The sequence below is a fragment of the Triturus cristatus genome, chromosome 5_2 (assembly GCF_964204655.1).
Source record: "Triturus cristatus chromosome 5_2, aTriCri1.1, whole genome shotgun sequence".
NCBI lineage: Eukaryota > Metazoa > Chordata > Amphibia > Caudata > Salamandridae > Triturus > Triturus cristatus.
The window spans coordinates 998,984,130-998,997,044 of NC_140588.1; the positions used below are offsets into that span (position 1 = coordinate 998,984,130).

The 12,915-nt window shown below is 46.0% G+C and overlaps 1 protein-coding gene across 5 annotated transcripts in view; it reads left to right on the top strand.

Annotated features, from left to right (window-relative positions):
• LOC146829564 (ligand of Numb protein X 2-like) overlaps positions 1-12,915 on the top strand; it is a 198,841-nt gene that overhangs the window by 125,033 nt on the left and 60,893 nt on the right. For all 5 annotated transcript variants that reach the window (XM_085608267.1, XM_085608266.1, XM_085608263.1 and 2 more), the window contains exons 4-5: positions 132-328; positions 4,605-4,976. In XM_085608267.1, the coding sequence (XP_085464393.1) occupies positions 132-328; positions 4,605-4,976 (569 nt within the window). The remainder of the gene's footprint in view (positions 1-131; positions 329-4,604; positions 4,977-12,915) is intronic.

Genomic DNA, 12,915 nt, shown 5'->3' on the forward strand with positions numbered 1-12,915 from the left:
GAGTTAGTAACTTCCAAGTTTTCTGTTTATATGTATTATGTCTTCGCAGGTGTGGCCTTGAAGTAGAAGTGTCCTTAACGTAAATAAATAACACACAGTTTTATTCTTTATTGTTTTCTTTCAATTTGCAGACCATTCTCACCGATCGAGTCTTGTGGCGGAAACAAACGGAGTGGAAATTAGTCGTGAGGATCCCGAGGAGGAGCTTGGGATGCGCATTGTAGGTGGGAAAGATACTCCGCTGGGGAACATTGTTGTGCAGGAAGTCCTTCGGGATTCTCTGGTTGCCTTGGATGGGAGAATCTCGCCCGGTGATCATATCCTTGAGGTAGCTTACCACCTTACCGTTTCATGTGATGGTACTTTCTTACTTTTTGTGTCTGGTCAGCTGTGCTCCTGTTTCTTTTAGTTTATAAAGTACAGAAATCTGGATCAATTATGGATCTTTATGAACAATTGGATGCTGAGTTTACCCTGTGTTTCAAGGCACCATATTAACAATTTTAAATTGGAGCATTGCCTTCAGTAATGATGTACACAGACTACAATGAAGTACTAGACTGCAGGCCAACACAAGCCGAAACGTCTAGAAGAGCCCTTAAGCTGTACATTTGTAAACGTATCTTGGACAACTTCACTGCTCTGTTTTTATTCTGAGATTTGCTGTAATGTAATACATTGGCACTACTGCCAAAGCACTATAAATGTGTGTGCCAGGGCATGCACAGAGCTCAATGAAACAGGAAGACAGCAAAGTAATTAAATATCATAGCAGAAAAGAACATGCAGAAACCTCCTCTCTTCCCCCTTTTCCTGCTAATAGTATTTAGCAGCTCCCTGTGGTGGCGGGCAGCATTCTTTTGCCTTCTGTCTTCTGCATGGGGAGAATAGGGAAGTCCCGGTTGACCTTGTAGCATCGACTGGTGGGAGGAGGTCAGTGGTGAAACCTGAGGAGTATCAGGAGGCTGAGAAGAAAATGTCAAAGAGGTTAGATTAGAACCAGTCTAGTCTCTTGCTTGTAGCTCACAAGGAACATAACAAAAATGTGATGGGTGGATTGCTTGCATTAAACCCTGCTCCTGGTATAATTACTCTGGGCCGCAATCCATTCCATCATTTGTGTTGCAGACTGTGCCATGTCAGACAAAAACTGGCCACTAGCAAATCCGGCTTTTGGCCTCCTCCACTAGGAATAGTCCAATCCACAAGCGATTTATAGTGGTGTCACTCACTATAACATGCACATTTCAGTGAATTGTAGGCTTTGTGTGTAGCCCTAAAGTCCCTTGAACTGAAGCCCAAATGTTTTAGAAAATATTGTGTGTGGGATAGATATTTATATATTTTTCCATGGTGGGTTCTCACATCCCTTTGTTCATGGCTCCCTCCCTTATATGTAACATAGAAAACTGTACTGACTCTTGCAGCTCAACTCGGATGTGTCACTGAGTTAGGGTGTCTTTCATCAGGCTTTGAAGAGAATCCCAGTGTTTGCGCTAAATGAGCACTTAAGTTTCATCTGAACCAAACTCCAGCCCATTTATTCTTTTTAGCTGAATTTACTTCTCCAGATTAAAGCTATCTACGCTCAATGAAAGCGAAAGACCTTTGTGGTCTTCCACAGACACAATCTAAATAGTGTTTTTTCATTTGCTTTTTTAAAATACTCCAATTTGAGTTGAGGGGTGGCTTTGAAAGCAACTTGGTTGACAATGCCTTTTACTCAAGAGGAATGTCACACTGTCCCTTTAAGACATTAACCTCTTTAGGCAGTGCTCGGTCAATATGCAGTCAATTCTTCCACTTTGGGGCGTAAGGATCCCTAAAAACACAAGCCTTCGTACTTTTCATTTAAAAAAATATATATTAAAGTTGGATTTTAGAGGACTTCTTTTACTTTACTTGATCTGTCTACTCTGGAGCGTTTTTTGTGGAGGTAAGAAGTATTTATTGTCCTATCGTCAACAAAGCATTAAATATTTGTGTATTTAGTCAACATGCCATCTCTCCTTGATAAATATTCCTCCTCTGGAGGATTGTGAGAGAGAAGTCCTGGAAGGATTAACATCACTTGTCTTTTTTTACCCACAGTTGATATGTAACTTTTGTCAAATGATACACTGGAGATGAAGGAAATATAGATGCTCCTTTCCTGCTGGCAGAGTTTGGTCTTGGTTTTTCTCACAAGTTCTATTTTTTTTGTTAATGGTTCCAACCAAAGAAAGGCTGCTGAGTGATGATGAGGGCTCCATCTCTAACTTTAAGGCTCACTTTGCTACATCTGAGGGACCCTTGGAGCTTGCGCCCCATCTTCCCAATCACAATGCATTAACCGTCCACTACCCAGTGACCTCTCCTATCACACGTTGACTTTATGCAGGTCTGTGACCCTATGCAGCACTCCACTGCCTTGTGGCTAGGTTTTCCCCTTATAAATAGAAACTTTCATAATACATCCCGGCTCCCAGTCAGCATAGTTTCAGCAGAAACCTGTTTCATGGAGGACACATTTGTTGGTTGAGGTGTCGACTAATACCACTGAATTTGGTGTTGACACATTACTGTGGGGTAGATGTTTTAGACTCCCTGGGCACCCATGACACGTTTGAGTCTTGGTTGCCCAGGGAGTCAGGTCTCTGATTCAGAACCTACTTTTTACCAACTGCCCACTTTAGGGCCAGAAACCAGTCTCTTATAAATTGGATGGCAGATAACCGAGAAAGAAGCTCAACATTCATGAGAAGAAGAGAAAACCCATGAGGAGATGCTCTGTGAGAACATCTAGAGACCATTAAAGGTATTCCTTGCCTTTTAGAGAGAGTACACTTCTCATGAGGGGTCACGGTACCACCCCAAATCATTTTTAGTTTTTCTAAATCATCCAACCTGTGTTCCTTCAAGTTGTCTTGTTCTACTATTTTCTTTCTTTAAACATCTGTCCATGTAAACACCTGCAGGAGGCAGGAGTAAATGCTTAGGCATGCTGTTCATTATCCTTTATTTAGGACGATGAATCCAAATCTGAATCTACCATCCTTTTTATGGACCTGAAAAAGATTCCATCAACGTCCACCAATGCGAACATTGGGGTTTCGGATAGAAAAAGGTTTATGGAATTTCTGCCATCATAAACTAAACCACCCTTTTAACCGTTTGAAGCAGTTCACAAAGATTTCTCTAAGGGGCAAAAGCTATTTCTTTATAAGGCTATAAAAGAAGGCACTGTCTGAGTGAATCACAAGGGCACCATTGGATGTGGCTGAAGACTCAAACTGAGTCCGTGAGATACAAAGGCTTTCCAACCGGTTTGCATGTTTGAGTTCGTTTTTCATTCTAAAGGACACTCTTTTTTACACGGTAGACAATTCAGCCTTTAAAGAGCCATTGTTTGTAAAAGTTTCCGGTAAAGAGATTTTGCCTGGAAAAGCTTTCCAGGATTCATCACCTAAGGAGAAATATTCTATTTTTAGGTTTATGAAGATGGGAAATACAAAAACTATGTGTTTTGTAAATAGTAAAAAAAATAAAAAATAAAAGGGTTATATGTGAGGGACAGCTTCATTTGCATAGATTTTTCATCCCAGTCCATGTACTACCGTCACATACCACTGCCATCTTCCAATGCCAGTATCCAGCTTCCATGTGATGCCATCATGTGCCATGAATGGCATCAGATGTCCAGATCCAGCCCAGTGTCAGACTAGGAATTCTGTACAGTTCAATGCTCGTTTACTGCCCTCCTATGGCGATAACTGCAGATACCCAGGCTGGGTCTACCAGCTTAAAACCCTGCCCAGTTATTCCCCACACACAGTGACTTATGTGGTAGGGCACGTCTGACGACACATGCATGTTCCATAAAATTGGGCCTTATTGTAAGGCAAACATGGATGCCATTACTTTCTTGAAAGTGTACGTTAAAGGCTTAGGGCCTAGAAAACTAATGTTTTGGGTGGTGATAAAACCTAACAGAGGGTGGGAGCCCGCCATATTGTTTTACAAGCAGGTTGACAGTCTTGCTAACAAAAAATAACAAAAATGTATTAAAGAGGAAGCTTCAATTCTGTTGTCCACAGAGCTATATTGTAGTGAGTAACATTACAAGGCCATGCGAACCAGCAAAGGCCTAATGTGCCAGGAAGCATGGTTTGATACATTTGCCTGCCTTTTGGGCCTGTCTCTGAGGCATTGTTCACACAGTGATGCAGATACAAGAGACTGCAGAGCTACTCTTTCGCCCCTCTCGTCAGAGATTTAATTGTTAGATCTAAGAATTTGGGCAGGGTGACCATGAAGACTGGTTGCTTAAGGGGAGTGCCAGAGAGCCATTATCCGGCTGAAGGCCTGGAAACTTTCTAAAGATATGCAGGCATAGTACATGGCGTGGCATTAAGTAGCAAGCAAAAATAATAATCATTCAGCCAATACCATGGCCATGAGGCTGATATTAATAAAGATGTAGGCACTGTGTTGTATTTGGACCAATTATTACAGATTGCAGGGATGTGCAATATAAAATGCTTTGGCTTTTTCTAATGTTCATCTTATTTTGTGTAGTGAATGCCGAGGTGACTATAATTTTTGTCCTTGTGTTTTTTGTCCAGGTGAATGGTGTGAACATCAGCAATGTCTCTCACAGTCATGCAATTTCCCTGCTGAGGAATCCATGTTCAGTGCTCCTCCTCACAGTCCTGCAGGAAAAGGGGTTTTCCAACAGACCCTCCAGGCCAGATGCCGGCAGCAGTCCTGGCCCCTGCAAGGTCATCCACGTCACACTCTCGAAGAGAGATCGATCTGAGCCTCTGGGCATCAAACTGATCAGAAAGACTGAAGAGGCGGGCATTTTCATCCTGGACTTGTTGGATGGCGGCTTGGCTGCAAAGGATGGGAGCCTGAGATATAATGATAAAGTGCTCTCAATTAATGGGCAGGACTTGAGGCAGGGGACCCCCGAGATTGCTGCCCATATCATTCAGGTAAGAAAGGTTCTTATTTTTTTAATTTTAATGAAGTTTATTGAACTTTGGTGTAAATGCAAAACAAGCAAGAAAATAAAAATAAATGAACTAGACCGCATCACTGAATACAGGCAAGAAAGTGTCAACAGTTATAGCAATTGTGTGAGTGTGACATGAACTATTTTGTAGCAGCATTCTTTGTTATGTTATGTTATGTTATGCACTTTTGTATTGCGCACAGCTGCCCCAGCTAAAGGGCGTCCTGGCGCATGGCAGGCAATGTGCAACAGATAGCAGAGACACAACACAGAAAAAAGATCTATTTAAAAAGAAACGTTTTCAGAGCTTTGCGAAAGGCCAAGAGGTCAGTCAGTAGCCGCAAGTCCACTGGGAGGGAATTCCAGAGTTCAGCCGCCCTCACCCGAAAAGAGCGACCACCAGCCCGACACAACCTGTATCGGGGGACCACCGCGAGCGCTTGGCTTCCCGATCTCAAAGCGCGGGAAGGAACATACCACGACAGGAGGTCAGCAAGAATTGGCGGACCTACTCCCCTCAAGATCTTAAACGCCAAGCACAACACCTTGAACTGGATGCGTGATTTAATGGGGAGCCAATGCAAGGATCTCAAAACACCTGAGACAGAGCTCCTTCGGGGTAAGCCTACAATGGCTCTAGCCGCGGCATTCTGCACTCGTTGAAGGCGGGTAGTCTCCGCCACGTTGGTCCCTACCAAAAGCGAGCTGGCATAGTCCAGGCGAGATAATACCGTGGCCTGGACTATCAGCTGCCTGGTACCACGGTCAAAAAACTTAAGAATGGGCCTCAGCGACCGCAAGATGCCAAGACAGCCGGCCGCGATTTTCTTCGAGTGGCCCTCGTAACTGAGAGCGGGATCCATCCACACTCCCAGATTCCTAAGTTCAGTGACCGGGAGAGGGACCGGCCCCAGTTCAATGGGCCACCACTTGTCCCCCCACAGTTCCGCCTTCCTGCCAACGATCATGATCTCGGTTTTCTTCGCGTTGAGCTGGAGACAGTTGTTCTTCATCCAGCTTGCCACCGCCCTAAGTCCACTCTGAAACCTGGGGGCATCCCGATCCGCATCCCCGCTGATAGTCACCGCTAGCTGAGTATCGTCAGCATACGAGACCATAGTCATGTCCCATTGCTTGACGATCTCAGCCAGCGGTCTCACATACAGATTGAAAAGCGTGGGACTCAGCGAGGAGCCTTGCGGGACCCCCTGTCTCAGAGGAAGGAATTGGGACTGGTACGGTGGCAACGCAACGCTAAAGAAACGATCGTTCAGGAAAGAGCGAAACCACTGGAGGGCAGAGCCACCCAGCCCGACCTCCTCCAGGCGATGCAACAGGATAGGATGGGACACGGTGTCGAACGCGGCGCTCAGATCTAATAAAACGAGCGCCGCTGTCTGCCCCGCATCCATCACTGTGCGTAGGTGTTCAGCCATGGAGAGAAGGGCAGACTCCGTGCTGTGACCAGCACGGAAGCCATTTTGGGTGGGATCCAAGATGTTAAACTGGATGAGGTGGGCCGAGAGAACTTTGTTGACATGGGCCTCCATTACTTTGGTAGGCCAGGGAAGCAAAGAGATAGGCCGATAGTTTTCAGGCTTGTCTGGGTCCAGTGAGGGCTTCTTTAGGATGGGGGAAACCATCGCCCGCTTCCAGCTACGGGGGACCGTGCCCGACTCCAACGAGATGTTGATCAGGGAGTGTACCACGGTCCGACCCACGAACGACTCATCTCTAAAGAGAGCCGAACTGAGAGGGTCGGCGGGGGACCCAGATTTCACCTGCTTTGCCAAGATGTGAAACCCTTCCAATGTCAACAGGGGAAGCGAGTGCAGGGCTGTGTCTCCACAGATGGAAATCGGAGATTCAGCTGGGGGTCCTGTGGATGGAAAGGTCATATAGATGTTTTGGACCTTTTCCTGAAAGAACACCGCAAGAGCCTCACAATGAGCAGTAGAGCCCGTCGTCGGAGCATCGGGGCGCTTAGCTAGAAGATCCTTCATCAATTTGAAAATAGTTTTCGAGGGGTTAGAGCTGTTGCCGACTTCGGCAGTATAATACAATGCCCGAGCACGGCACACAGCCCGATGGTATACTTTGACGGAGGTGAGATAGATAGCTTTTTTCCCCGAATCGTACGCCTTCCGCCAAGCCCTCTCTGCGCGCCTGCAACTGCCCTTGAGCGCACGTAGGGCGCCATCGTACCATGGGCTAGATTCTCTGGCACTGGTCTTACAGGCGGTGAGTGGAATGAGCGCATCTAGCGCTTTGGAGATCCACGCGCAGAACCCATCGTAACCTGAATCAACAGTTACAAACGGATCTAATGGCTCTGCAGCGAGGACACGGTGCAGATCTTCCAACCGTAATTTGCCCCAATGCCGCCTTACGATCAGCTTAGCAGGAGGGATGACAGTCCTACCTGATAAAGGGGTACTAATGGCGACCAAAGAGTGATCAGTCCAACCCAGGGGCGAGACGGCAGTGACAGCAGCATCTGTCAAATTAGAGAAGAAGGGATCTAGCGTGTGGCCACCGATGTGGGTGGGCTGCTGAACAAGCTGCAGCAACTGTAAGGCCTCCAAATCCGTGAGAATGCCACTGACCGCAGGTAGGTTGGGTCTATCGAAATGGAGATTAAGGTCCCCCAGAATCGAAAAATTGGGACACCCCACCACCAAGGAGCTGACCACATCCGGGAAAGCGGCGCGAAACGCCGCCTCGCTCCCTGGGGGACGATAGACCACCATCCCCGAGAGAGAGAAGTGAGGAGTAACCAGAATCTTAAACAACGCACTTTCACATCCCGCAATGGTCAGTGCGGTCCAGGAGCAAGTAAGACTAGAACGAATAGCCAGGGCAATTCCCCCTTGTGATATACCTTGTGATATTCATTGCCACAACACTCATGTATTTTCCTTCTATTAAGTAGTATTTTATCTTTAAAGTCTTGGAATTAATACTATGTCCTCCATAGAGGGTTTACAATAAAGGAATAGTCCAAGATTAAAGAAAATATAAAATGACTCATTTATCCCTCCTCTACATCAACTTGGTGCACCTGCTTAAGGTCAATACTTGAAAGTTACTTTAAATAACACTGTCTAGTTTGCTATTTTTGTATTATATTCTGTTATTTACTCTGTGGTGATCCCTCCGCTACTCATGGAGTTCCTTAAATTGCTCTCCCAGTTTTAAATCCAGCTCTTTGCATAGTACCCTATTTTTTTGACTGAGTCCATGCCATCATTAAGACTGGGTTTCCTTTGGTCTTGATGCACCAGTGTTGGCTGGGATGATTAGTTGGAGTCTCTGAACCCTCTTTAGCAGACTGCACTTGGACACCAAATAGACCATTTGTGAGTGTTGATCCTGTGTGTAGATAACCTCTTGTGACCAATTCCCCCTTGGACTTCGAAGTGCAAGGTCCACAGCCAATGCCTGGCCAGCAACAGAAGATGACTACTGTGATTACTAGTTCTCACCAAGGCATTCACCGCCCCCTCCGGGGGTCGAGCAATGACCACACAATTGGGGACACTGCCCGCGAGCGCACACTGTCTCCTGGGCTGACACTGTCTCCCAGCCATGGCCAGCACTGATCTAAATATTTGGAGCTCACTTAGACGCTCAACCACCCACTCAAGACCAGGACTGGCTCAATGCGGAGAACTCCAGCGACACCCTCTAGTGGCTCCGCGCTGGCTCCGAAGGACACCGCCCTGCTGAAACCAAAGTCCATGTCAAATATGGCCTTGAGGCCAAAACTGCCTTGGGTGCCCAGACTCCCAGGACTGAGAGCTGCCCATCCCTCTGGGCATCAGACTGTTCATCCCCAGACAGGGAAAGTCACCGCAAAGCCTCCATCACAGGTTTAGGAGACTCTCCCTCTTAACAGGAAGCTGACTTTTAGATCGAAACTAACATTGAAACCCCTCCACCTCCAAAGCTTAGAAAACTTCAAGACCGGGGCACCTGTCTGCTCCCCCAAGACCTGCTGTTCCAATTATTCATCCTCGTCCTCTACTTCATCCTCCTCGTCCTTTTCCACCACCTTCACCGCCTCCCACCTTATCTGAAAACACTGGAGCACAGAGCTGAGCTCCCCCTCAAGTGACCAACCACTCCCACCTCAATGACAGGAGTGTTTGGGGGAAAGCATAATTCTGAACCTGGCACAGCGACCGTCACATTATCTTTAAAATAACGTTAAGTAAGACATACTAGCTGTTGTCTCAGAGCTCTGATTTAGCGTGAGTGACTAGTGTACACCTGACACCAGCACTACTTACAGTTGTTAGCTGCACTGCTCAGCCTCACGTCTTGGCTTTGTCTCTCTGAGAATCAGTGTCAACATCTGAGTGGTAGGCTGCGGCACCTGCGTAGAGGCTCGATGTCCAGGCAGGATGATGGTGAAACACTGCCCGGAGAGTTCAGGGCTCACAGTGGGTCACCACTTCTGTGTGCTGGAGGCCAGCAGCAGCAGTATTGTAGCTGGGTGCTTGCTGTTTGCACACTATCACAAGACATTTATCAGGTGGGAGGTTGTGGGTGTACAGTACCGTGGCAGCTGACTGCTCCACAAGACAATAAACTCTGGAAGTCACTTTTAAAACCAAACAATATTCAATACAAGTCTATTGCCAAAGTGGCACTTCTTATTTTTCAAGCAACTCTAAAATCAGTGGGAGGGGAAGAGCAGATCAAACCTTACAATTAAGGAGGTCCTTCTTTTAATTTGTCAGATCCCTAAATACAAACTCCTTGAGCAAGATTCAGCATTTACAAATGCAGGTGATAAGGGGACGCTTAAGAGGATTTACATTTACTCAAGTTAGGCAGCATGGTGTCATTATAATACAATCCTGTGCTCTTCAGAATGTTTTTCCATGGAGCAGATGATTGGCACTCAGGAGATTTATACTTAGTTCCTGGGCAAACGATAGGCTGAGTACCAGCCCCAAAGAAAGGAAAAAATGTGCAGTTGTGAATTGGCATGGACCAGCTGAATGTAATTAAGGTGCGCATTTTTTTTTTTTATTATTATTATTTTTTTTTTAAAGAAACCTTTATTTGACTTCAAAGAGTTACAGACATGGGCCTACAACCCCTTGGGCCGGCCGCTAATTAGTATGAGACGTGTCATTTCACCGTCATACGGATTTGTCAATCAAAGGATCCAGTCAGCCCATCAGCACTCCCAGTGAAGGCAGAAGCAGTAGTTGGATGACAATATTAAATAAGGTTTCATCTTTCAATTTAAAACTAATAAACATTACACACAAACAAGGCAATAGGCATTGTGAATATCGGGGCGCGCTCCCCGGGGTAGGAAATCAATGACCTGCGGCATAGAGGGAGGGGGGGCCCGGGAACAGAGGAAAAATCAGACTGTGACCTACTCATAACCTAACAGATGAGGAATGTCCTGCTAGGGGGAAAAAGGAACATCCAACACATTAGCCAGAGGAGGGGCACAGATGTCTCCGCGATAAGAATTCCACGGACCCCACACCCCAGTCCATTTCCTAGGCTTGCCTCTCGCCACATACACCGTCTTTTCTCTAAACATGCACCAATCCATGTTCTCCTTCCACACCGAGACCGTGGGCGGCCTCTGGGAACCCCATAACTGTGCGATGTTGCGTTTAGCCACCATATTTCCCAAAGTCGCCCACTGCGTCTGCGCCGCATTATAATCGTTTGGCTCCCACACGTTCAGCAGACATCTCCTAGCTTCTGGAAACAGAGCAACATGAGTGACCTCTTCCATTACAGCATGCACCCGACGCCAAAAGCGAGCCACCTCAGGGCATTCCCGTATGATGTGAAGGAAAGTTAAGGTGCGCATTTGAAGCTGGATGGGATCGTGAAAGCGATTGCAGGTACTACAGTAGCATTAGAGCAGAAATTAGATGCTGTGATGGAGGATATGAAACTCTTCAAAGATGACAAGAAGAAATTAGCAGAGTGAGTAAAGCAGACTAAAGACAGTCTTGAGGAGATAATATCTAAACAGGGGAGTTACAACTGCATGTGTGGAAACTTATGGAAAGAATTTGATTCCTAGAAGGACGAGCCAGTGAGTGAGGAAAGCGCAGAAAGAAGTGTCACCCCAAGCTTTATCACAACTGTTTGTGGTTGAGAGAGCCTACTACGTGCCACTCAGACCACTGCTGCCGTAGTAGCCTGCTAGGATGGCAGGGATGACGTTATTAACTATAGGGGCCAAAATGTAGCACCCCGGATTATAGGCTGGTAGTCCAGCACCAGAGATAAACGTTTGTAGGATATGAGGCAACTTGAGTTAGCAGATTGAAATATGAACTCCAATTCAAAGTTAGACGGATAGTTATTTTAAATACCTATTCCTGGTTTTTGTGGATTCCAGAGAAGCAAGTGACTGGGTGGAGAAATGGAGCAACAAAGTGATGACAGAGCCATCACATCCAAAGAGGAAGTGTTACAAACACAGAAGGAGCAGGAGCACAGCTCGAGATTGCACTGGGTGCCCCACTCCACTGCAAGCGGTACAAGAAAGGGAAACTTATAATGGAGGACAAGGAGAAGCCACTTGCCTGGTGCTCCAACGTGAAGGAACTACTAGATGAGAACACATTTAGCCGAGAACTAGAGTCCGACGGTACAGTGACATGGCGGCTGTAACTCCCATCCCATGCAGCAGTAAAATTACTTTTTACAATGATCATGGTCAATGGCCTTGCAGCATAAGGAAAATAAAACAATAATATGATGGGATGGCCCATCTTGTGTGTGTGTGTGAGTAGACTGCTATATAAAGAGCAGCGAAACTAAGTAGAAGGGTTCTACCTACTTTAGTAAGTAGTGTAAAGGAACCCCCTACATCCATGCTGCACCTCCCTACGTCTCCCCATCGACCATTCTCTCTCTGTGGGCACACTTTGGGAGAACATGACACTATGTTACTTTATAGTTGTGGATGGGAAAAGGTTATTGCCTGGTCCTGGGTGAGTGCATTAAATTATCTTGGGGAGATAAAAGGATGGAGTGTGAATTGCATACGAGCATGGTGGATGGCTGCTAGGACGTCCGGGGCACGTGGGTGGGACTTGGAGTGGTGGTGCAAGATAGTACCAATGAGCACAGATACACCTGCTGAGTAGCTGTTAAACAAATATATGGAACGTTAGGGGTTTAAACAGTGTTACTAAGAGAGAACATTGGTACGCACCTGAGAGGAAGAGGTACCAATATTGAGGAAACTGGGAGAGATTGGAGTGAAATATGCACTCCTGTTTCCATTGAATCTCATTTAACAGCGGAAGAAGGTCTCAGACTTGAGAGATGATCAAACTTGGAGTCTCATTTAAAATGGTAAGAGAAATAAAAGGTATAGAAAGTTGATGATCAATACAGTGGGATAGACTTGATGGTTAAGACACATTACTAGTGATCCTGTACGCCCCGAATGTGGAGCAAACATCCTTTTGCAAATGCTTTACATCCTGGTTAGCAGAAGTTGAGAGAATCGCATTGGTGATCAGAGGTTACAATAGCAAAAGACATGCTGAGGATGGATCACAGCTCCTTTAACTGCTTTGGCCACATTGAGGGTAGCCAAAGCATTTGGAGAATTGGGTGGAAAATAGAGGGCATATGCTGCACATTATATACTGAGACACGGCAATATTCGTATTATTCATCTGAGCTCGCTTTAGACACTCCGATAAAGTCTATTGCACGACAAAGGTCCTCACCAGAGTAGTACATACAGAATATTCAGGGCAGACATACTCTGACCTCAAACTGCTGCTATCCCACATGCATGGCGGATGTGACAGAATGCACATCCCATGTGGATGCTGAAAACAGCTGCACTTGAGGGTCCTTTATTCAGAAAACAAAATAGGACAAGCAGTAAGTTAGTACTTTACGAA